Source organism: Pipistrellus kuhlii, unplaced genomic scaffold, assembly GCF_014108245.1.
Source record: "Pipistrellus kuhlii isolate mPipKuh1 unplaced genomic scaffold, mPipKuh1.p scaffold_m20_p_1, whole genome shotgun sequence".
Taxonomy (NCBI): Eukaryota; Metazoa; Chordata; class Mammalia; order Chiroptera; family Vespertilionidae; genus Pipistrellus; species Pipistrellus kuhlii.
In genome coordinates this window covers 176,090,698-176,116,655 of record NW_023425404.1, presented here as the reverse complement: position 1 = coordinate 176,116,655, position 25,958 = coordinate 176,090,698, and the positions used below count along the sequence as shown (strand labels likewise).

Here is a 25,958-nt window from a genome sequence, read left to right as displayed (position 1 = left end):
GTCGCTCTAAAAAGAAATTTCAATCGTTGTCCTATTGATATTTGGCTCTGCTGACTACTAGTAATTAGTTTGCCGACCACGGGACTAAGGGATCGACCATATTGGAATGGAGGGACGGAACGCACACAAGGGTGAGAACCACGTTCCAGCTGCAGGGAAGGAAGTTTCAAGCAGCATGTCGCGCAGACACACTGCAGGCCCAGGGACCAGCGTGTGCCCCACAGAAAAGGCAGCCACTCGCCCTCCTTCCCACCAGCAGAAAGCACCCGTGACATGCCCCGCAGAGGCCTCTGAGGATGCCAGCAAGTCCCTGCACCCAGGAAGGTAAGATAAGAAGACAGTTTTATCCTAGAGAACTCTGGGTAAAAAGGAATATGTGTAAAAAGGAGAGCTTCCTTTCAGCTACCTGACAGCAAAGCCTTCGCAGCTGGGAGCCCCTTGGAAAACTCCCAGCGGGGGGCATGGGGGCAGGGAGCGTGTGCAGGGAATCATTCCCCGGGACGGTGAAAAGGGAGCCCGTTTACATGGGTGAATTCCTAAGTAAATTTAACTTCCTAAGAGAACAAACGCCGGAATTTTAACCATTTGAAAGAACAATTTCCTTGACATATATTAGATCCAACCCTATGAAATGAGCATTTTAGTAGGCTGAATGATAACACCTTCATAGAGTTCAATGATAGCACCTGGTTTCCAACTTTCTTCTATTTACATCAGGGACAGACAACATTTTTTTTAAAGGACAGATGGTAGACACGTTAGGTTCTTAGGGACAGAAGCAAAATACAGATTATGTAGGGATTTATATAACCACTAGAGTAGGGGTGTCAAACTCAATCAGAGAAGGGGCCAAAATCTAAAATCCAGCCTAAATTGCGGGCCGAATGGTTTACTGAACAGTCATAAACTGTCATTGTGATGGAAACGCAGCGGAGTGCAGTGATGACAGCGCGGTGCGGGCCACATTGCAAGGCCTGGCGGGACGGATTTGGCCCGTGGGCCTTGTGTTTGACACATGTGCACTAGAGGCATGGTGCACGGATTCGTGCCTGGGTGGGGTCCCTCAGCCTGGCCTGTGCCCTCTCATAACCTGGGACCCTTGGGGATCCCTTTGGGGATGTCAGACTGCCGGGTTTCGGCCCGAGGGATGTAGCAGTGACAAAGCGGCAGGTGGCTTGGAGGAACCCCAGCTGGGGCTGGGCACAGCTCCGTTGCTGCTCATCCCGGCCCCACCGCACCTGCTGCCACCACCCAGTAGTGCTGCCACGGAGGCAGGAAGACTGGCTGGAGAGCCATGCTTCTAAATACTGTCAGGTAGACATAAACCTTCACCGGTTCAGCACCCTGCCATATTCTACAACGGAGATAAGAAGGAACATTACATGGGCTGGGCGGCACTCCCGCTGTGGGAGCGCCTGACCACGAGGGAGCAGCTCCTGCAATGAGCGTCTGCCCCCTGGTGGTCAGTGTGTGTCACAGAAACTGGCCATTCCCACCACGGGGAGGGGCCTAAGCCAGCAGTCGAACATCCCTCTCACAATCTGGGACGACTAGCTGCTAAACACTCGCCTGCCTGCCTGATTACCCTTAACCCCTCTGCCTGCTGGCCTGATCTCCCCTATCTTGCCCCCCTGCCTACCTGATCGCCCCTAACCTCTTTGCCTACCTGATTGCCCCTAACTACCTCTGCCTGCCTGCCTGATCGCCCCTAATTGCCCTCCCCAGATGGCTTGATCTCACCCCTAACTGCCTGTGCCTCAGACTCCACCATCATGGCTTTGTTCTAGAATAGGGGTGTCGAACTCAATCAGAGAAGGGGCCAAAATCTAAAATCCAGCCTAAATCGCGGGCCGAATGGTTTACTAAACAGTCATAAACTGTCATTGTGATGGAAACGCAGCGGAGTGCAGTGATGACAGCGCGGTGCGGGCCACATTGCAAGGCCTGGCGGGACGGATTTGGCCCGCGGGCCTTGTGTTTGACACATGTGTTCTAGAAGGAAGTTGGACATCTGGAAGATGGCCAGCTGACGTGATCTAATTAGCATATTACCCTTTTATTAGTACAGATAGATTATATAGGATAGGATTGCTTAAATGAGGTGGGGGGCTTTTGTCAGCAGGAGGAGATGCTCTTGGCAGACAAAAACACATAATCCCTATATATGGACTGATAGCCAGCTATATGCATTATACTGCCAAACCAGTCTTTAAAAAATTGAACCACTCTCTTACACCTTACACCAAACAGCTGTTGCCTTTAAAACCCCTCCTCAGCCCCCACCTTAGGTTCTGCCTTCAAAGTTCACCCAGATTAGGTTCTGATTGGTCAGTTTCTATGCCAGCCAGCGTCAAAAGCTCTGCCTCCTAGGCAGCCATTGGCTCCTCACAATTCACCCAGACTTGGTTCTGATTGGTTGGTTTCTATGCCGGTCAGCATCTCTGGGCCTATCTTCAGGCCTGATCACAGAGGCAGGGCTGATCAGCAGCCGCCTCAGGCTGCTGACAAGTGGGCTGAACTGCTGACCTCTGGGAGAGAGAGAGGCTTGGCTGCCTCCGCTGATCAGCCTCACCTCTTTCCCCTCCCTGCCTCTCGGAGAGGTCAGCAGTTCAGCCCGCTTGCCTGCTGTGTGCAGCCTGGTGTTCAGTTGAGCCTTCAATCATTTTGGATCTTACCACCCTGGCTCTTTATATAAATAGATATGAAATGTAACCATTTAAAACCACAGAAGCCATTGTTAGTTCCTACAAAAAAATGGGCCTGGCTGAATTTGGCCATGAGCCATAGTTGGCCAACCTCTGGACCTCAGTATACAGGGTGAACTTTTTGTGATGATGTTCACTATGAAAACTGTTCATTTTACGGTAATTCAGTCATGGCCTTGGAGGATGCTAAGGTACAGGTGAAAAGCTGTCTATCCCACTCCTATGGCTTTGACCCTGTTGCTTGGTCTGAATCCTCTCCCTGTTGTCAGTTCTCCCTCCACTGCTGCTCCCAATGATCTGGCTGTTAGGGTGATGCCAGAAGCAGTTGTCTGGGTATGGCTCTGAGGGGGGGCTCTAACTTCCCTATGAAGAAAAAAGTGAACTGTACGAGGAAAAGGGACTTCAGGGTGGATATGGACAAGCACAACACTGCCCAGGGCATGGAAGCAAAGGCACTCTGGGGAATTACACACCCAAACACAACCCTGATTTGAAGCTAAAATTCCAGAAATTCAAAGGGAAGCAACAAAAACAAAGAAATACCTAAACAGCTAGCAGAAAGATTAAAGGGAATAAAAAGTATGTTTGAGACAAAGTCTCCTTGATAGAAATAAGAAGGAGCATTAGATGGGCAATAATCATTTTTCTCCTAAGTGAATCAGGGTAGTGACAAACAGGAAAGGGCACAATTGTAGCCACTGACGATCGGAAAAACCTACGTGTTGTGAGGCACTGAAAGTCATCACTGAGGCAGCCGGGAGTTTCCTCTTTGGAGAATGTTAACAAATTAAGAGTTGGGCCCTCTCTCCCTGACACGTGTTCCACAATGACATCCCCAGAGGACCTCTCTTCTGAATCCATGATTTTTTTTTTATTATTATTTCAAGGAATTCAAAGAGTCACTGAGACACGTTTTTAATTTTTGGCATTGCTATTGGTCCAAATGTTATCTACTGTGATGAAAAAAGAAAGCTAACAAAACACACATACACACACACACACACACACACACACACACAACCCTCCATAGGACTAGAAAAAAAGCTTGCTGATATACACTCCTGGTGTTATAGGGCCAATATATTATAAAAAAAATTCTAATTTCTCATCATTCAATATTAAACATTTACCCTAGAGCGATTCACTCTCTTGCATTCCTAAATACTGTCAATTAAATATAAACCTTTAGCAGTTCAGCACCCTGTCATATTCTACGATGAAAATGAGAGAGAGAGAGAGAGAGAGAGAGAGAGAGAGAGAGAGAGAGAGAGAGAGAGGAGAAAGAGGAGAGAAATCCCATACATACATGAGCTGCCTGGATGACAGTGAGCCTCCGGGTACCGTCTGCCCATAGCGACCAGTCAGCACATTGCAGGGGCCTCGGGAGTCTCCAGGACTCGGGAAGACTGAGAGGGTTCGCTGTGGTGGGGGAGGAGGAAAAAAAAAGTAGAAACAAAACAGAGATTGAGAATGATGACTGCATTTTTTTCATTAAAATGCTAATGATGACCACAAATTTCCAGATAACTACATTTATGAATTATTCATGGTCACATCCGAGGCGGCCTCCCTGTCCCTGCAGGCAGGCACAGAGCTCGCTGACGATTAGCATGTGGGCCCTGCCATAAGGGTGACAGGAGGGCAGGCCACCGCATGTCCACCCGGCAGGGCTGGCCCGCTGGCCTCTCCGGAGGACCGGGCAATCCCACGTGCATTACCTATGCCTTTTCACCTCGCTCTCCCTTAACGAAAAGGAACAGCAGTGGTCCGGTTCTTTGCTGTTACCTCTGAACTAATATCCTGTGAAAACTCTAAGAGCTTGAAAGGGAAAAGGGAAATTTTCTGTACGGGGCAGATAAGCGGTCAAACTGATGCTAGAAAAACTTTTTTATTGAACTCTTAACACTGATACAGGAAAGTACACACACCACAAGTGGACGGCACAATGGGTTTTCCTGAACTGAACACACCGGGTCAAACCCAGAACAGTATCGGCACCCCAGAGCTCCCTTCATGCATCCGTTACTTTTGCCCATTTTTGTAAACATGAAACTGATTTACTATCATTATTCATTTTTCCTTTAAAAACCACACGTTGCATCCCTCCTATATGCTAAGCACCGTGGTAGACACTGGAGCTACAAGGAGGAGTAAGACACAGGCTCTGTCATTAAAGAAAGTGAAGTCTAGCGACACAATGCACCTGGTAGGACAGTGGGATGAGGGCAGTGACTGAGATTCTCGCCAAGCAGGGGCACCCAGCCCAGAAATGGAGAGGTCAGGGAAGGCTTCCAACAAAAAGAGATGCCTGGCATGTCCTCAGGCTGGGCAGGACTTTGCCAAGCTGGTTATGGGGCACAAGACAATGGAAAAAAACAGGTAAGAAACTGCATGGTGTAATTCCGTGTGAGGAGTGAAGCCAAGAAAGAAGCCTAAAGCCAGGTCATAACCTCACTCACACAACCAGGAATCTGACTTTATCCTGGTTACAGACACCCACTGATGGGTTAGGACTGGGTTTCAGGTGCCTTCCTGGTCTGGATGGATCCAGAGGGGGCAGAATGGAGGCGGGGAGACCAAGTAGGCCAGTTTAATTGTTAGACGGGAGAGGCAGGGTTGGGAGTAGAGAAGTGGAAGTAAGTAGGAAAGGGAAAAGGAGGGGAAGAATTAGGACTGGGGAAACATCCAGATGCCGAAGCAAAAACAACTTGGAAAAATGGCTATAAGGGGGTGGAAAGAAGTGACAACTGAGGTAGAGAATGCAGGAGAATGAACAAGTTTAATCTGGAAGATAAGGGGTTCAGTTTTGGGCATTAGAAATTGAGGTGTAGAAGATTCAGGTAGGGGTGCCCAGATGTCCTTGAGTATGAAGCTTGGAAAAGAAACCTAAGCAAAACATAAAGGCATATAAGTGATCACTACACAGAAAGTAGCAGAAATTATGTCAGTGGGTGATGCCACTGAAGGAACTTGGATAGAAGGAGAAGATTGGAGAATCAGAGCTAAAAGCAGAACCCTGGAGAACGTGAACAATGACAGAATGGGCAGAGGAAGGTCTTGAGAAGAATACTAAGGGAGAAAGGTAGAGAAGTACATTGGAATACAATGAGATGAACAGAGAGGAGAGCTATAAAATATACCTTTGGACTTGACAGTCAAGCAGTCACTGGCCACCTTGACTGAGGGAGGTTTCAGTGGAAGGGTGGAGGCAGAGATCTCAGAGCCAGCGGAAGAGTAGAGGGAGAACTGATGGTTTCTGGGAGAGATACGTGCTGATGGAAGTCCACATTGAGAAGCTGAAGGAATCGGCAGGGAGAGAAAGGTTGAGAGTACAAGAGGAAGGAGGTCAGGATGGAATAAGATCCCAAAGGAGGTGGGAAGGGCTGGCCCTGAAGAGGAAGTGGAATCCACTACCTTCTGATGTTAGGATTTTGGAGTTAGAGGAATAAAGACAAATGTGGTTATAGGAAGTGTGGAGGCAACAGCCCTGAGATGTTGGAACCAATATACCAAATGATGTCAATATTGTCAATAATAGCTGGCAAGACTTTGCTGAAATGAACTGACCCGTAAATGGTTTGGAGAACACAGATCTTGAAAATCTTGGTTTCTGGCAAAATTAAAGTAGTTCAACCCCATTTTAATGAAAATAAATACTGTATCCACTAGTACATATCAAGGTGGAAAGGGGTATTTATGAAATAAGCACACTCATAGTAGAACTTAATAGCATCAAAAGATTCAGAACATTCTTCTTAAAATGATCTTAAGTTTTGGATGATAATCTTCCCAAAGGTTTGCATATAGTTTCATTAAATGAAACCACTACCCACCATCTTATAAAGCTTCTTAAGATGCTTCAATTCGAAGATCCCTCCTAGCATGACTAACCTAATGAAAATAAAGTCAGACATCTTATATAATAAAAGCCTAATATGCAAATTGTCCCCTCAACAGAAGTTCTACCAGGAGGTAGAGGAGACCAGCCGGCCAGCCAACTGCCCACACACACCCCCACCGGCAGTGGCAGCAGGCAACCATGGTCAGGGAGGCCCCGGCCAGCAGCTGGCAGCCAGCAGCCACTAGGGACCCTGCCCATGCACGAATTTCATGCACTGGGCCTCTAGTTTGAACATAAAGGCAAGAAGGGGAGAATGGAGCTGGCAGAGGCACCTGCCCCTGAGATTTCCTAGTGTGATGCCTCTTAAGACAGTGGCACTGTCTTCCCACTTCAGTTTCCTGCCCACTCTTCAAACTCCAGTCTCAGTAAATTCAGAAGTGGGTGGAGGTATTGGAAAGCACTTCAATCATATTCAAAGCAGCCAGGTTCATTAGAAAAATCTAACGAAATGGAAAACGCCTTGAAAGTAGATTCTATGTTCCCTGGACAGCCTTTGCGACCTCCGAAACTTTGAGGCTGATCCAGTTTGTCTATCCTGTTAGCATGAACATTTCCAGGCCATATTTGGAAGAGGGCAGCATTCGTTTTAGAATTCTAGATAAGCACCTTATCATCACTGAATTCTGCCAGGAGAAGGTTCCAAAGCCATCTGATGCCTACTAACATCATCTTTGTATCCCCAGGGCAAGGATATATAACAAGCAATCAATATACAGTATATGGGATTAATCAGTAATCCAAGGCATCCGTGAAGAGTTCACCCAACTAAGAAAGAGACCAATTAAATAATGAGGACAGAAATAGTCTTTCTGTTCCTTCCTTTCCCACCCTCACTGACTCAAAGCCAAGCTGCAGATCACAGTGAACTAATTTCCTTTCCTCTTTCTGCACAGAAGAAAATCTTTATGATCTCATAAATAAATATTGTGTGTTAAGTAAGAGGATTCAGAAATAACGAAATTATGAAGAAAAAAAGGCCTCTTAAATGAGGAAACAGGTAGGTGCGAACATTTGGAGCATACAAAGAAATGGAAATTGCCAAAGGAAAAAAAGAAAGAAAAAGAAATGGAAATTGCCCACTTTACATCTGCCTGCCTCCTCCTTATCCTTCTTCGTGAAGGACAGGACATCATTACTCTAACAGCAGGATGTCTCTTTTCCCAGATGCTGCTTCCACACAGCAACCTGCTCAGGCCCAACCCACTGGGCAATAGATAGTAATAAGATAACGAAGACTCGCTTCTTTGAAAATTCACGGGTCTATGGTTTGGCACTAATATATATTTATATTATTCATCATTTCACTTCTTTTATAACACACAAGCTTTGAGGAACCACTGATCACACTGAATACATTTTACTCAGCACACTATGGTATTGTCTGAAAATAACTCTAATAATAAAAATTTCAAAAGGAACAGTGGGATATTGCTGTTGTTGTTATATGTACTATGTGACATTTTTTTCTGAGCTGTTAAAAAATAACCCGGTCCTAAAAACCACCAGTGTTTCTGCCCATCTGATCCGCAAGATCCTGAGAAGGAAACAACGCTCTGAGACAGCCATCCTTCTTTCTGTTCTTGATGAAGAATGCTAAGAGGCCAAGATGAACAATGCACTACTCACTTGAATGCGAGCCATCGAGGGGACGGAAGGGATGTTTATGCCAATCCACAGAGTGTTTAGTGTGCAACTTTTTAATTACTATATTTATGATACTATTCATAATATATTCACTAACAAGTGCTCTACAAGGACATTAATCCTCAACAGATGCATTAATGCTGGGCCTCATACAAACTCTCATTATGCTGATGTGGGGCAAAAATGCCAAGAATTTTCCCAAGTAAACATTTCATGTTAATAACCACTTGCGCTACTATCTTCTTTTCCAAGTATTTTATGACATCATAATGTCTCTAAGTATTTGCTGTTATTGACCTACAAAACAAATTTGTAAATAAAATGTTAAAAAGTGGCTTTATTTAATGCAACATTTAAAAAAAATTGACCTTTTATTTTTTAAAATATATTTTTATTTTTATTGATTTCAGAGAGAAAGAAAAAGGGAGAGAAAGATATTGTAGAAACATCAATGGTGAGAGACAATCATTGATTGGCTGCCTCGTGCACGCCCCTACTACTGGGGATCAGGTCCACAACCCAGGCATGTGCCTCTGACCAGAATCAAACCCGGGACCCTTCAGTCTGCAGGCCAATGCTCTACCCCCTGAGCCAAGCCAGCTAGGGCTAATGCAACATTTTTATATTAAAGCTGTGCAAACTACTAAAAAAGTTGGTAATGTTGCCGAAACCGGTTTGGCTCAGTGGTAGAGCGTCGGTCTGTGGACTGAAGGGTCCCAGGTTCAATTCGGGTCAAGGGCATGTTCCTCGGTTGCAGGCACATCCCTGGTAGGGGGTGTGCAAGAGGCAGCTGATCAATGTTTCTCTCTCATCGACGTTTCTAGCTCTCTCTCTCTCATCCTCTCTGTAAAAAATATATTTTAAAAAGTTGGTAATGTTCTTCAAAAATAATATATTCTATAACATTTACAATTCTCTGAATCACTCTGCAGTTATTATATTGTACTAGATAATCTTGCTACATGGAAAGCTCAAGGAGTAAGATATTGAGAATGATCAAGATTTTCATAATAGCTGAAGGACTACTCATCTAAGTTATTTGAAAAAAGTGGGTTTACTTTCAACCATACTGAATTCATTTTTTCCCCCTAAAAGGTAATGCCTTCTCAAGAATCTAGAATATGATTAACCTTTGTTTGTTGACACGGGATCATCAATATGACTGTCCATGGTCTTGCTCCCTTGGAACATGAGAATACTAACTCCGAGGAAAAGGAGCTGGCCCAGTGCATACGAGGCAGAAGTTGGATTTCTACCACCAGGAGGAGAGCTGGGTGGGGATTTCTTATCAAATTGACAGAGCACTCTGAGAGTCAAAAGGAAGAAATTGCCAACACTCAAACACCAAGGAAAGCACAGATATAATTACTCTTTGGAGAGTCAAAAAGTGAATTCAAGTTACAGATCCAGGTCTAAAGACAAGTAGAGTCGGGATCTGAGTTGAAGATAAATCAATGCAATAGAGGGACAGGGCATAAGATTGACTTTGAGTGGGAGCTACTGCTAATCAACTACACCTCCTGTAAAGGCAACACAACCTGCCGAAACTGGTTTGGCTCAGTGGATAGAGCATTAGCCTGCGGACTGAAAGGTCCTGGGTTCAATTCGGGTCAAGGGCATGTACCTTGGTTGCAGGCACATCCCCAGTAGGGAGTGTGCAGGAGGCAGCTGATCGATGATTCTCTCTCATCGATGTTTCTAACTCTCTGTCCCTCTCCCTTCCTCTCTGTAAAAAATCAATTATATATAAATATATATATATATATATATATATATATATATATATATATATATATATATATTTTTTTTTTTTTTTTTTTTTTTAAGGCAACACAACCTTCCAAAGCACAGAGGGCTGCTTGCTCATTTACTTAGAGCCTCTGACTGCTCTGCTCTGGGATATTTTGTCAGCCTTTAATAGTTTGGTTATCTCCTCTCCTTTGCCCTCAAGGGTCAAGTCTCGTTGCTGCCAGAGTATCAGCTTTCCCCTTCTTCAAGACAGCTATGGAAACCAAATAAAATAAAAAAGCGCAAGAGAACCAAACATAAAATACCAGCTGCAGATAAGATCTGAAGGGCACAGTCTTCAGACTCTTCACCCATACTTGGGCAGTTGAAATGTCTTTTTTGTTTATTCCTTGGTTCTTGGAGAACTCAAATACTAATCCTTAAGTAGGACTCATCTGAGGTCACTTGTACAAGCACAGCCAAGCCTAAAACAAGGCCTGGAGGTGTTATTTGTAAGTGACCACTGTTATTTAACAAGCACTCCTTGTGGAGAAATCCAATAAGCTGAATATCCAGAAACACAACAGATCAATTGATCTGACGTGAAGCATCTGTGGAAATTAACCCAAAACCTAAAGAAGGGAGGGCTTTGTCACTGGGAAAGTCATGGCTGTGGACATGTCGATTAGCCTTCCATGCCTCATCTGTGCAATGGGTTAATCACACTTACCTTGCAAAGGTGTGAATGAGAACAAAATGAAAGGCGCAAGATGACATCAATAAATGTAAATTAAACCTAATTAAGTGGAAGCACAGTACATAACCCCCCTGTGACGTAGACATCTTTATTTAAAGCTGAGAAAGTCATATGCCTGGTGGTTTCCACCCAATCCTCATCACTTCTTATGACAAGAACTCCTCTCCCCCTTCCCTCCAATTATTTTTGATGGAACTTTTCTTTTGGTTAATAAATAAAATGTTTTCAATGTAACCATTTAAATAGCAAGTACAAATACTTACTTTTTTTTCAGATTAAGAAAACAACAACAACAACACTAAACTGTACAACTCCATTATGATATTCCTACTTTGTTTCTTTTTTAACTTTTTTTAAAATCCAAGTTATTTCTTTTCTTTCTTTCCCAGTTCTCTTTATTGAACCTTTGTGGATATTTTTTTCTCATTTAAGCTAAACCCTTGCAATAACAGCAACTAACATCTTTTGTTATTATATTTACAAGACACTTTAATATATATTGCCTTATTTCCCTTAAATTGCGTCTACTTTCTTCTCTTTATTTTCCCTTGCTCCACTTCACAAAAACACAGGAAGAACTTTCCAAAATCAGCCAAGAACCAATTTTTCTCCTTCCAACAGCCAACACATTAATACACAATACTCTGCAGAGCTGCCTAATGCAAGTTAGACTGTGTATGGTTTACCTAAATCCTGACACATCTAATTCTCTTGGCAAATAATTTTTCACCCCTAGTGGTGATTTTTTGAAGTTCAAGTACAGTGGGACGTGTACATGTTAACAAAGTTAAAACAAGACAAGTGAACCCCTTCAAGAATCACCCAAAGTAATACATGAAAAATAAAAGGAAGAAGAGGTCAAAGGATTGGCAGAGAGAAAAAAGAACAAAGTTGGTGCTGCTGTTCTAGCTTTCAGTAAAATTCCCGTTGCCTACCCTACCAGAGCTGTTTTTCTCCAAACTCTGCAATACACACTCTGATAGTTAAACCTGTGAAAACCACCAGGATGCACCCAGCTCATTAAAAGGATGATCTTTTGAGTTATGCTAATGAGCAAGAGTATCTATTTCTGGTGGGAAGGACAGAAGTACTTCCTCCTTGTTGCCCAGAGGCAGCAACACCTCCAGCAAGTGTTAGCAGGAAGACAGATGCCTGGCACTCCTACTATCGAGAGGAAAACGGGAGCCTTCAAATAGAAATGTTTCCTCTCAGAACTTCTACAGACTCTCCGTCTTCATTTACCAACAAAGAACAGGAGGTGTCTGAAACAGAAGAAATATTAATTCTATCATGTGAAGATAAATATCATTATTTTTTTAAGTTTCTGTAAACTCTAGATTGGGAATCAGATCAGATTCCCCTACCACTCAATTCAAACGCTGCTGGACACAAAGCCTTTAACATTTGAATTGGCTTCCCTTTGCTTTGCAATGGTTGAATAAGGCCTGTAGTAATTTATAGTAATTCTTGAAAGACCTAAATAATATATTAAAAACTATAAAATAAAATAAATCAGTCACTAATGTTAAAATTGGGGTATTAATAAAATTTAAAGGAAGAGTTGAAAGATCATATTTGGTCCTGATTCTGCTGTGGTGTTTATGTGTTCAATAAAGTAAGCCTTTGGCCCATTACAAAACCTGTTTTTTACAGGGGTTACTCTTGAGTGATTTTATCCTCGGAATGGAGAAGGATGTCATGATCTAACTTTCTCCTACAGAATCTAGAGATGCCTCATGGGAACTCGGCATCCTGCAGAGTACAACCGGGACCCCTGGAGAGAATGGTTCTCAGAAAAGAATGTTTTTCCAGCTTGAACACAAGTCAAGTCAAACTAGTAGGAAATCTAAGATGGATCCAACTGGGATTATGGTCGTAGGACACCCCAGGCAATAACAGTCAGTTCTTTATATTATAGGAAACTGCATGTTATTCTTGCGAACAGGTTTGAGATCAGACTTGGAATTTATACCTTAGACATAACTGACCCTTTTTCCTATTACATACTCAAATCAAGGACGGGTAACATCTAGCTCATTGTGTCAGCGAGAGTAACAACCACTGAATGGAACTAAGAAGTAGAGTAAATGGAATCCATCCTAGAGTAACTTAATTAACTCTTCGTTAATGGATCAGACAACCATGTATTCAAATTGAAAGACCAAATCTCAAAAAATTCATTAGTAGGGATTTTCCATTGGAAGTGGTAGTGATAACCACTTAACTCCATTCCCTCCACTAAATGACAGGAAGCAAGAGGCAGAGATAAACTCACAAGAAGAAAGACAATGAAAGAGGAGAAAATTAATTGGGGGGACAGGAATATGGGGGGGGGGGGAATTGAAAATGGAAAGCAGATGGGCCAAAGATGAGTGAATCTTCAAAGCAGAAACAGGAAAAACTTAAATGCCTACAGACAAAACTGTCAGGAAGAAGCAAGAAGCAAGCTAACATGGGGCACAGAACCTTAGGAAAGTGCAAGTTCATTATGATGAAACCTCAGAACATTAAACACACACACACAAAATATGCTCCCCCCCCCCCCATGTCACATATAAAGTAACCAGAATCAGAAAAGCATTCAATAATTCAATAACAAAATTAGAAGCAGAAGAAAATGAAATAGGCCTCCAAAACTCTAGGGAAAATAGTTTCCAACTTTAATTTTATATCAATCATATGTGTGGAGAAACGAAATGATATTTTCACACATGCCAGACTCAAGAAAAATTACATCAGACAATTTCTCAAAAAGCAACTGGGTAATATGCTTCCCCCAAAGAGAGAAGAAACCAAGAGAGATGCCATGCGGCATAAACAGGTCAATCACGAAGTCCCAAGGTGAGAAGAAAGGCAAATTCCTGGCCAGCAGGTGGGCCCGAGGCCTCAAGAGTAAACAGTCCAGAATGGAGCAGGCAAGTGGAAGGCTCCAGAGAAAATGTTACACAGACACAAGAACTGAGAGACAAGCCATTGTATTTGACTTTATATGAGAATTTGAGGATGAATAAGTAGTATATAAGTATTATAGAATGTGAGTTTTAAAAAAGACATTTTTTAATATGCTGTACAAGAAAGAAAATCAAGCCATAGTGCATACATACCTCAGCTGTGAAAAATACAGTGAAAACAAATTGAGATATAACTTTCTTGGAATGCAAATGATAGGTATTTAATGGAGGGAGAATAAAAGAGAGCTAACCTCTTATCTTCCTTAATTAGAGTTCAATATTTAATGTCTGAAATTGAAAAAAAATAAAGAAAGAAAGAAATACTGCCCTAGCTGGTTTGGCTCAGTAAATAGAGCATTGGCCTGTGGACTGAAGAGTCCCGGGTTCGATTCCAGTTAAGACCACATGTCTAGTTGCAGGCTCGATCCCCAGTGGGGGATGTGCAGGGAGGCAGCCGATCAATGATTCTCTCTCATCATTGATGTTTCTATCTCTCTCTCCTTCTCCCTTCTCTCTGAAATCAATAAAAATATATATATTTAAAAATCAAGAAATATCAATATAAACATATTAATTAGCTATATGGAAGTAAATATTAGGAAAAGAGCTAAATGAATTTAAAGTGGTTGCCTCTGAGAAGTGGGAATAATGCAAATAAGCAGGCAGAAAGTTGTAAGCTATATACATGTCTTATTGCAAATAAAAAAATAAACTCTTAAAAGGGTAGAAATTGATTAAACCATCCAACCATATAAGACTAACTGACAATGTAAAATTTCATTTTATACCATAAAATAGAGATCCGGTGCACAAAATTCATGCATGGGGGGGAGGGCGGGAGTCCCTTAGCTCAGTCTGCACCCTCTCACAGTCTGGGAGCCCTCTGCTGCCACAGAGGTGGGAGAAGCTCCCACCACAGCCACTGAGCTCACCAGGTGTGACCCAGCTTCTGGCTCAGTGCCCCTCCCCCTGGGGAGTGCACTGACCACCAGGGGGCAGCTCCTGCCCCCTGGTGGTCAGTGCACATCATAGCAACTAGTCATTCCGCAGTCAGGCTGAAATTGGCTCTGCGACATCCCGAGGTGTCCCAGATTGTGAGAGGGTGCAGGCCAGGCCAAGGGACCCCACTAGTGCACTATCAGGGCCGGAGAGGGACCTCAGGAGGGCTTGAGGGCATGTCCGGCCCATCTCACTCAGTTCCGATTGGCCGGACCCCAGTAGCAAGCTAACCCACCAGTCAGACTGTCTGCCCCCTGGTGGTCAGTGCACATCATAGCAACTGGTTGGCCAGTTGACTGTTGCCCCTTGGTAGTCAGTGCATAAAATAGCATGCAGTTGAGTGGCCTTAGCATATCATTAGCATATTATGTTTTGATTGGTTAAACAGCTGACTGGATGACTGGACACTTAGCATATTAGGCTTTTATTATATAGGATAAGGAAACAGATAAACCTTAATCTGCTCCTCCCAATCAAACCACTAATATTCAATTTAATTAATTTTATCTTGACGTAGTGAGGAACATACTGTGAGAGGTCAAATATGCATACATCACTCACCCTGGCTTTAGTAACAGATGGTGATGAGGTCCCTGAGCACCACCAGTACACAGGAAAAGTGAGCTATCATCAATATCATTGATTTCATTCACTGCAGTTTCAGATGGATAAACATTCTGGCTACTCCCCTCCTACCAGAGCCCTGTTGTAGCGCCTGACAGTGAAGCTTTGTCCTTCTAGAGGAGGGTAGGATGGAGAGCCCAGTATCTGATTCCCCTTTCTGTATCTGAAGAATTCCTCGTCACATGAGTACTGACGAAAGCCACACCTTTAGACACAGAAGGAATATGGCTGGATACTCACCTTCCCAGAACTCCCTGCAGCTAAGGCATGGGCACAACCCTACATCTAGAGCTGGAGACACAAAGGGGCAGGGGCAGAAGGGCATTATCACGGCTGAGAGCAATGGTAACAACAGGCCGTGCCCAGAGGCAGTACAGGCTAAGGTGACAGAGTTGGTGGCAAGTGTCTGGTAGCTAACAGTGTGGTCAGTGCGAACCAGCATGGCCCAGTGCTCAATGGTCAGGTCCCCCCTGCAGAGAACTCATCATATCAGATGACCTTGGCTATGAACCTGACTGTTCAGTCTCTATTTGCTCCTGCCCTTTTTCCAACTTTCAGCAGTTCAAGAAACTACCCCATATTTTCTCAGAAGTTACTTATCTGCTTAAATCACATGTGTCAAATACAAGGTCCGCGGGCCAAATCCGTCCCGCCAGGCCTTGCAATGTGGCCCGCACCGCACTGTCATCACTGCAGTCCGCTGCGTTTCCATCACAATGACAGTTTATGACTGTTCAGTAAACCATTCGGCCCGCGATTTAGGCTGGATTTTAGATTTTGGCCCCTTCTCTGATTGAGTTCGACATCCCTATCTTAAATCATTCAGCCAGTCTCCACCGCTTCTAAGAACGCTGCCTTGGGTGGTGGCCCAGGATACACAGGTAGAGATAAGTGGCTGTTTACAGACGTTAAGAATAACATGTTTATGTTCCTTAAGACACCAAAGCAGAACCAAGAACATCTTTCCACAGGGAGACATGGGGGAAGGTCAGGCGTTAAGATCCAAAGAAAACGATGCTCTTGGAACATTATGGGTTAAAGAAGTTTCAATTCTTTGAATTGGTGTCTCCCGTTAGGAAACACATTCCAAGTTCAAAACCACTAACTGACCTTACAACAAGCCATGGGATGTAATCGGTGTGTGGACGGGGAGTAGCCGCTATTTGGGTCTGGCAAAAAGACCACGCTCATCATTTGTATTGTTGTGGGTGGGTGAGGAAGAACAATTTTCTTTGTCTTCCTACTTAACACAGGGCTTTCTGAGGGATGAAGCCATTTGGAAACCATTGGTCAAGAACTGCACATGAATATGAAAATGTACGCCAAGGCATGCAAAGATTTATATCCAACTGTCGAGACATCAATATTGCTGAAAAGCTGCATCCATCAGCTCAGCCGCTGCAGCCTGTTTAGTTCCCAGACTGAGGACGCTGAGCCCCAGGCCATTTATCTGCACATGTCTCGGGCTAACCACACAAATTCTGCGGACGAAGCTAGAAGAGAAGATAGATAGCTTCGAGCAAACTGTTGATGTGGCCAGGAGGGCTCCATAAAACAGGGCAGTCACAGGAACGTGGATGCAAAGAAAGCAAGCCTCTCTCGGCGGCGCCCATTGTTCCTGGAAACCGAGAAAGTCTTTCAGGACAAGCGACAGCCACAGAGAAAGGCACACGACAAAGCACAAGTGCAGTTTTTGTTCGCTGTTCAGAGCAGGACCCTACTCCCCCTGCGGAGAGGCTTACAGAATAAATGCGATGTGTGTAATTTCTCTGCCTGTGGTGTTATTTCACAAACACCTGCCAAGAGAGCAATCCCTCAGTCACAGAATTCAGGTGACTCATCACTTTGGCCAAACATGTATTTCATCTCCGTTGGTGATGTAAACGCGACTTCAGATCCCGTCAGCTGCCAAGCCACCTTTATCATATATTCTGTGCAGTCGGTTCCCAGGAAATATCCAATGGCTGCTAAAACAAGAGTTTCATCCCCACCATTGTCTGAGTGAACGATACCGTGTTCACGGCGTGTTTTGAAAAGCGGAGATAGCCGAAACCGGTTTGGCTCCATCAGTGATAGAGCGTCGGTCTGCGGACTGAAAGGTCCCGGGTTCGATTCCTGTCAAGGGCATGTACCTTGGTTGTGGGCACATCCCCGGTAGGGGGTGTGCAAGAGGCAGCTGGTGGATGTTTCTCTCTCATCGACGTTTCTAGCTCTCTATCTCTCTCTCTTCCTCTCTGTAAAAAAATCAATAAAATATATATATATTTTTAAAAAGCGGAGATAATTTATCTTCGTTTCAGAATCTGCACCATTCTTTCATTGGGGGATCACAACGGACAGGGATTATGCACAGCAATAGGTGTGTGTCTTCGAGTAAACGCACACTATAATCAGCACAGCTCTGCAGGGAACAACATGCCATTCTGAAAAAAAAAAAAGAAGAAGAAAAAAAAGGGGGCAAGCGGAGTGGGATTCCAAGAAACCAGTCTCAAAAGCTGTTTCCAAGATTACCTTTTTAAAAAAATCCTCACCCGAGGACATGCTTTTATTGACTTTTTAGAGAGAAAGGTACGCGGGGAGGGGGACATCTGTGAGAGAGAGAAACATCAATTGGCTGCCCCCCGAATGCCCCTTGATCAGGAATTGAACCCATAACCTAAGTATGTGCCAGGACTAGCATATACCTTAACTTTAACCTTTTGGTGTATAGGACAATACTCCAACCGACTGAGCAACCCAGCCAGGGCTCCAACTATCTTTTTAAGAAATTTAAAATTAAGGTTGGCTTCTTATGCACAAATACAAAGGAGGCAAATTTACGGCCCGCTAATGGATTTCAAAATGGTAGAACCCTCGATAGCTATTTCCAAAAAGGACTCATTGTACCCAAAGTGTGAATGAGTATTTAGGTATATAGAAATCATGCTTTGTTTTCCCCCTCTGCAATGGTTAACGGGATCGGTCAGAAATTTACAGAGAGGCTTTCACCTTTGTCCTGTGTTTTCAATCACCAGAAGTAGCAGATTTTTATATTTCACTATAACCGTGGTCGGCAAACTGCGGCTCACGAGCCACATGCGGCTCTTTGGCCCCTTGAATGTGGCTCTTCCTCAAAATACCACAGCCTGGGCGAGTCTATTTTGAAGAAGTGGAGTTAGAAGAAGTTTAAGTTAAAAAAAATTCTGGCTCTCCAAAGAAATTTCAAACGTTGTACTGTTGATATTTGGCTCTGTTGGCTAATGAGTTTGCCGACCACTGCACAATCAGTATTGGGCCCTAGCCAGCTTGGCTCAGTGAATAGAGCGTCGGCCTGTGGACTTAAAGGTCCCAGGTTCGATTCCGGTCAAGGGCACATGCCTGGGATACTGGCTCGATTCCCAGTGGGGAGAGTGCAGGAGGCAGCCAATCAATGATTCTCTCTCATCATTGATGTTTCTCTCTCTCTCCCTCTCCCTCTCCCTCTCCCTTTCCCTCTCCTTCTCCCTTCCTTTTTAAAATCAATAAAAATATATTTTTAAAAAATCAGGATTGGATTATATAATCCCTCAAACACCTTCTTAATTTGAATTTAACAAATATGACAAGATATAATTAAAAGTGTCATTGACTTCACCAATATCACATAATGTAAACTGATAGTCGACGAAGTTTTAAGTAGAAAATGGGGAAATAACGTCTCTCATTTGAAAAAGTAGTAACTGAGAGCACATCAAATGAACCTCCAATCCTTCAACGCTTACTGCAAACACAGGAGGTTTTGGTAGGTGTGGATCGGAAATGAAGCATGTGATGCAGGTACTGGCAACAGGGAGCTCAGCTGTTGGAGAACCAAGACACAGGAAGTTCTGGGCAAACACTGGGTCAGGCCTCTCAGAAGGTTTAGACTTGAAGGAAAAAGGCTCTATAGATAGCAAGAGGAGCCATTTTCTGTCAGATAACTATGCCTTTTATACACATGATTTTTTTAAAAAGTTTATATGACATAACTATGTCTACATCTCTTCCATCATAGAGGCTCCCAATCGGCACTGCTGAGTAACAGTCCATTGTATACATGGACTGCAGTAACTTTATCCGTTCAGCTGCTGATGGACACTTCAGTCGCTCCCCTGTACTGGCAGCTGTAAAAATAATGCTTGAGTGAATAGGAGAGCACAGATACTTCTATGAGATAATGGTTTCATTTCCTTTGGATATGTTCCTGCAGAAGAATCACTGGATCGTATGGTAGGCCTACTTTTAATTTTAGAAACCTCTGTACTGTTTTCCATGGTGGGTGCACCAATTTGCATTCCCACCAACAGTGCACAAGGGTCCCTTCTTCCCACACCCTCGCCAACACTTGTTATCTCTTGTCTTTTTAATGACAGACAAACTAACAGGTCTGAGGTGATCCCAGCACAGTTAAAGACTTTTAACTCCACCAGTATATGCCCAGTATGGTTCTACCGACTCACCCCTGCCATGGGAAAGAAACTCCCAGGAATCTACGGGAGCTTCTGACCGCTGTGCCTATTGCCATCCATCCCTGTGGAAGGGGTTAGGGCCTGCCCTGGGAGAGGTGGAGTGCCCAGTGTCAATTATCCTGGGAAGAGCAGAGCCTGAGGTAAGTAATGAGAACTAGCAAGGAGAGACTCGGCAGAGAAAGAGGGGACTCCTTCTTCCAGGCCTATGTCTCTTTGACACCTGGGCTCTACGCCTAGCTGAGTTGGGGGTCAGGAGGTCAAGCCAGAGAGGCAGCCTTGTACAGGACCCAGTGAGAATGGGTTTAGGCCAGTGGTCGGCAAACTCATTAGTCAACAGAGCCAAATATCAACGGGACAATGATTGAAATTTCTTTTGAGAGCCACATTTTTTAAACTTAAACTTCTTCTAATGCCACTTCTTCAAAATAGACTCGCCCAGGCCATGGTATGATGTGGAAGAGGGGCCAAAGAGCTGCAGTTTGCCGACCACGAGTCTAGGCCAATGTATCTAGTAACCAATTTCTCAAGGTTTTGTGAAAAGTCATGAACTCCTCTTCTATCTGCTATAAGGAATGAAGGACCTGTTTCCAGGTTAGGGATGGAATAGAAAATGGGAAGTCACGGTTCCCAAAGAGCTGCCACACTGCCAGCAGCGATGATTAGCAAGGTCCCCAAAGACAACGGGAACCTCTGAGACAGGAATCCAGGCAGAAGGCTAGGCTCACACCATCATCTGAAGAGGGCGTCCCTTCCTGATCGTCTCAGAAGAGATGGCATTGATCGACACACGGAAGCACAGTGGGCTTCCTTGCAAATCATCCCGGGTCAAACACAGATTTGCTGATACTGACAATACAGGCTGATATCCAGTGAGAACCGTGATGACCATCCAGATGTTTACAGTCAGAATCCATTCTGATTGGCCAGGAATTGGTAAACTATTTTGACTTTCACCCTTCCGATAACAACACATGTCTCTCTATCCTCAGTATCTGGTAGTGATTCCTAAGCCTGGGAGAACACTAAACTTTGTGTAACATACTTCATATTTATCCCAGATTCTGGAATGAATAAACATGTTAATAAACTGTAAGCAATAGATATCGTTTTTCCCATTTTATAGGCTAGAAAGTTGAGCCTCAGAGAAAGAACTTAACCCACTGATAGTCAGTGGCAAAGTCCAAATTTAATTCCAAAACAAATGGAATTTTGTAGGATTGTATAAAAAACAGTTCTTCTATTCTAGAAACCAACCCTCCTATGAAAGATTAAACTGCAGGGAACAAGAAACAGTGGGACCTGAAGGCAAATACATCACTCATAAAATATTAATGTGGAAAAGACTGGTCATAAGCATGATTTTAATCTACCCACTCTTATACTACAATTACTGTCAAGCATTACCTGAATACCTAAAGCTTTTACATACATCTGTGTGACAAAATACTACTTTGTTCTTCAAATCCATAGAAATGAACTATCAAAACCAACTTCACCTGTTAATTAAGAGAAAAGTCCCAATATAGATGCTATTACCCTGGAAGTCCCTATAGGAATGCCTCATTTTATTAAAATATTTCAACAAAAGACATGATTTAACAGAAGATTTGAAGGGGAGCAATCTGAATGTAAAAACTTTCCAGCCATTTCTTTAAATCTCTGACAAATTAAAAGAATTATTTCTTTTACTTTCCACTCAGAGAACAAATGAAAATGCATCTGAATTCAATTACCATTGCTGTGGAAACTCTAAATCAGAACTAGTGATGATGCCAAGATTTCCTGGAAGCATGCCAGGTTCCCTCAGCGCCCCCCATCATCAGGATAACCTTCAAATGCCCTTTCTCCTAGGGCGATGCCAGCCATTAGTTTGTACCAGCGATTCAAGTTCATTTCGTTTGAAATCAACTTCTTTCTCTCCACCTAGGATTCTTTTCAGCTGCCCCTCCTTTTCTCTTCCCACTCATTGTAAGAAACCAGACACTAGTGTGTTGTGTAACCTTATTGGCACTGCATCCACATTAAGTCAATTCCTCAAAGTAGTCTGGTTGCTACAAAGGTTTTCTTTAAAGGCCACCAAATTCCCTTCTTAGCAACGTGGCTATTTCATTTACCTTCCAAACCAGGATACGTGATATGGAGAGGGGAGCATTACGAAAGATATTAACAAAAAAACAGGCCTAGTCGGGACTGTCCCAGCAAGCCAACCTGTCTAGTCACCCTACCAAATACTATTACTTACAAGCCAAAATCCTCAAAAAATGAAATCAAGACTGGAAAGAGCTGGAGAGAGGGCATAGAGGGTTCATGTGTGAACAGGAAGTCAGAAGAGTCCAATTAGAGGATCAAAAGAAGGCTGCAGGCTCTCCCAAGCACCCACGCCCAACAGCAGGCCCAGATCCCCTGAGCGTAGCTCCTCTCCACCGCGGCTGTTAAACAGTTTGCACATGTGAAGTAGGTCTGTAGTATGTCATGGCTCTCCTTGCTTATTTATCGGGGGTTTTTATTGCCAATCTCACATTCCTCCTTGATGTTACCCAACTTGTCCCCTCCCTAGGAGCTTCCTCCCCCGTTTGATTTCCCATCACTGAGCCAACCAACCAGGGGTACTGGCACTTGCTACATGCCAGGCACCGTGCCTCCTATATGAGATGCAGAATCCAAAGCTGAAACAGACGTGGTCTTTGCCAGGTGATTTTTCAAATCTGAGTTTGCAACACTTTACTTAAAACTCAATATAGTATCACTCCAACCTCATTCCTTGCATGTTCTAAGGAGCCCAGGCAAGGGTTACAATTGCAAAGTATTCTAGTGAAGCCACCCCTCTGTTTATTAATTTAGTATAGACCAAGTGGCCAGATTATTATGATCGCTGAATGCATGATAATCTGGCCACTCAGTGTATATCTTGTATAATAAAAGGCTAATATGCAAATTGTCCCCTCGACCAGGTGTTCGACCAGCAGGCAGGCAGGCCAACTGCCCATGTCCCCTCCGCCTGGCCAGGCTGGCCGGACTCCACCCATGCACGAATTCGTGCACCAGGCCTCTGACACACACATACACACACACACACACACACACACACACACACAGAGTGGCCAGATTATTATGCGTTCAGAGATCATGATAATCTGGCCACTCAGTGTATATATGGGTGTAAAAGAATAACAAAATAAACTTTTGTTAAGGTACCAAAATTTCCACATATTAAAAATTTTTTAATAAAATCTCTCCCAACCAAGCTGCTGCCGGTTTGGCTCAAGTGGCTAAAGTGGCGGCCTGCAGACTGAGGGATCCCTGGTTTGATTCTGGCCAAGGGCACATGCCTGGGTTGCGGGCTCGATCCCCATTAGAGGGTATGCAGGAGGTGGCCAATCAATGATTCTCTCTCATTACTGATGTTCCTATCAATGATTCTATCTCATCATTGGTGTTTCTCTCTCTCTTTCCCTTCCTCTCTGAAATAAAAAATAAAATAAAATAAAAAATAAAATAAAATAAAATCTCTCCCAACCAAGACACTGCAGCTGTGAGCAAACACTCTTCTTCAATCATTGTTTCCTCCTTGATGCTGGTGAGGACTTGACCATGTCTTGCCCGCCACTGAACCTGCAGCACCTTGCAGAGTGCCTGGCACAGAATGAGCACTTAGTAAATGCCCGCTAAGTAAATGAATGAACAAAAGGTTCAAGGTTAACCTCTTTTTTCTTGATTCCAAATCCTCAAAATCTTTGTTCCATTGATTATCTCCTCTTAAAAGACAGCTTTGGAGTCAGCCAAAAAAAAAAAAAAAAAAACCCACATATATTTCCCGGACACTTAATCGCAATGTAACCGTGAGTGAGTTTTCTGATCACTCTCTATGCCTTGTTTTTCTAATTTACAAAATAGAGATAGCACTATCTCGCTTGCAAGGTTTTTGTGGTATTGGTGAGATTCGAAAACAATCTATGTAAGGGGCCAACCAGGAATCACATGAGTGCAAATTGAATGAATGAATAAATTGCTATTCTGTTCTGTGGCTCCAGATCAAAATGTAACCATCAAAATCCAATTTGCCAGAGCTGATCTTTATTTAAACAATAGATATGTTTGAATAAACATGTTCCAACACAACTGGAGGCTGTCTGCTGCTGAACATCAAAGGGGGAGTTTAACATCTGCTTTTCAATGCAGGGAAACAGCAATTAGTTTAACAAGTAAAAGGAAAGGTGCACAGCCACGTTTTATTTTCCCCGCCAACGTATCCCTGTGTTAAGGGATTACCAGCTCACAGCCGACTGGAGCTTTTTGCAGGGGTCACATCGTGGGGGAGGGGGACCCTGGAAATGATTTTTAATCCGACGTTTATGGAGAGCTCCTGCTTTTCATGGTGAAGAATGCTCAGGCCATGTTTGCCCTTACTCGAAAGTGTAAACTCCAAGAATAAGACTGGGCCTGGGGAGTATTTTTATCCAAACTTGCTTGCTTTTCTAGTAATCCGTGATATAAAACCTGAAGAGGGCATCACACGATGAGTCTTTGCGGGACTTCCCATATAAACTCTGTGGCGGACAGGCACACGTTTGTGTTCGCAGCAGAGCAATGCTCTGAGGCCCATTCTGCAGCTCTTGCATTTCCCACAAGCCCAGCAGTGGCCCACGGGGATCAGAAGCCACCACACGCTCTATTTCAAGCGCACCTGAATTCGCCATCTACTGAGGCGACGGGAGCTGTTTAGGGTCTTCTCTTCCTCTTTCTCAGAAGCCGCGAGAGAGAGAGAAGCTAGGCAACCTCCCGGGGCCTGGTTTCCCTTCTCACGGCTCATGTGTGCTGTTCTTCTGGAATACCAAAGAAACCCCAAGTTTCTCAAAGCCCAGAGGCAATGTTGATCTGGAATAGCATTTTCCATGTTCTTTTCTTTTTATTATTGATTATGGTATCACATAATTGTCCTCATCTCCCCAATCCCATCCCAAACCCCTCCCCACATATGTCCTTACCCCCTCACCTCCACCCCCATTGTCCATGGCCGTTGGCCAGGCCCATATGCATGCACACAACTGCTTTGGTTGATCTCTCCCCCTCCCCCCACCCTCCCCTACTTTCCCTCTGAGGTTTGAAAGTCTGTTCGCTGCTTCTCTTTCTCTGAGTCTGTTTTTGTTCATCAGTCTATGTTGTTCATCATTTCCTCTAGATGTGTGAGATCATGTGATCCAAGAAATACCCTTGTTAGTAGCTAAACTGAGACAAGCCATAATGGTTATGCTGAGAGGCCAATGAATCAGTCTGTAGTGAGTTCCTTTCTGGGCCAACAGTTCTTTTGAGTCCCAATTTCAATGTCAAATAGTTCCTTATGTGCACATGTCAGCCATGCCTTCCTCATGCTGGCACCAAGGTTTTGCGACCTGAGCCGACCCTGCGCTGCTCTCCAACACGCCCATCCCCAGCCGCCCTCTGAGCCCCCAGGAGCCTCCACGCCTCCATGACTGACCTAGAGCATGCATTTCCTGCAGCCCCTCCTCTCCTCCCCTTTCTGTCTTCTAGCTCAGCCCTGAGGCTGATTTCACTGCCAGCTCTTCAGTGCAAACACCTTCCCAGCTCCTCAGCTGAAATGACTGCCCCTCCTTGGCAGGCCCAGAGCATTTGTGAGTCCACCTTCCCCACCAGCCCACTGGGCTCAGGAGGATCCTGCAAGAGTTAGATAGATGGAGACTGGAATCCTAACGCTAACGTATCCTAGCTGTGTGAATGTGAGCAAGTCCCTTTTCCCTTGAGTTTCAATAATCCCCAACCCCAGGAATTACTGGGAAAACCAAGTGATTAAACGCTATGGCTCTCATCCTTGTTCGGACAGTGGAGCTACACTAAGGGCAGAATGCCATTAAACCTTGATATACTTAAAAGAAGAAAAATAAAGTCAATCTTGATATATTTATTTGTATCATGTGAACTAAGAACTACTCCTCTAGCAGGAAGTATGACTATAATAAATGTATACAGGTTTCTAAATATAAAAAATATACATGTATACACACATACATATTTTTTTAAATCATCATTCTAAATTTATCAATTAAATGCTTGTTATTTGTTTACCTTTTTTCCCCATTTGCTAATTTAACTTAACAAATAGTAGCAGGTACCAAAAGTTTAATAAAATATAATGGAAGAAAAGAATGTATAGATTAGAAAATTCTA

The 25,958-nt window shown here is 43.7% G+C and overlaps 1 protein-coding gene across 13 annotated transcripts in view; it reads right to left on the bottom strand.

The window, feature by feature from the left end:
• The window catches only part of APBB2 (amyloid beta precursor protein binding family B member 2), a 324,770-nt gene that overhangs the window by 190,599 nt on the left and 108,213 nt on the right, over nt 1–25,958 (bottom strand). For 12 of the 13 annotated variants that reach the window (XM_036417779.2, XM_036417852.2, XM_036417754.2 and 9 more), the window contains one exon: nt 4,012–4,124. The exons of the other annotated variant lie outside the window; for it this stretch is intronic. In XM_036417779.2, the coding sequence (XP_036273672.1) occupies nt 4,012–4,057 (46 nt within the window). In that variant the 5' untranslated portion in view covers nt 4,058–4,124. The remainder of the gene's footprint in view (nt 1–4,011; nt 4,125–25,958) is intronic. 13 annotated transcript variants of the gene reach the window in all.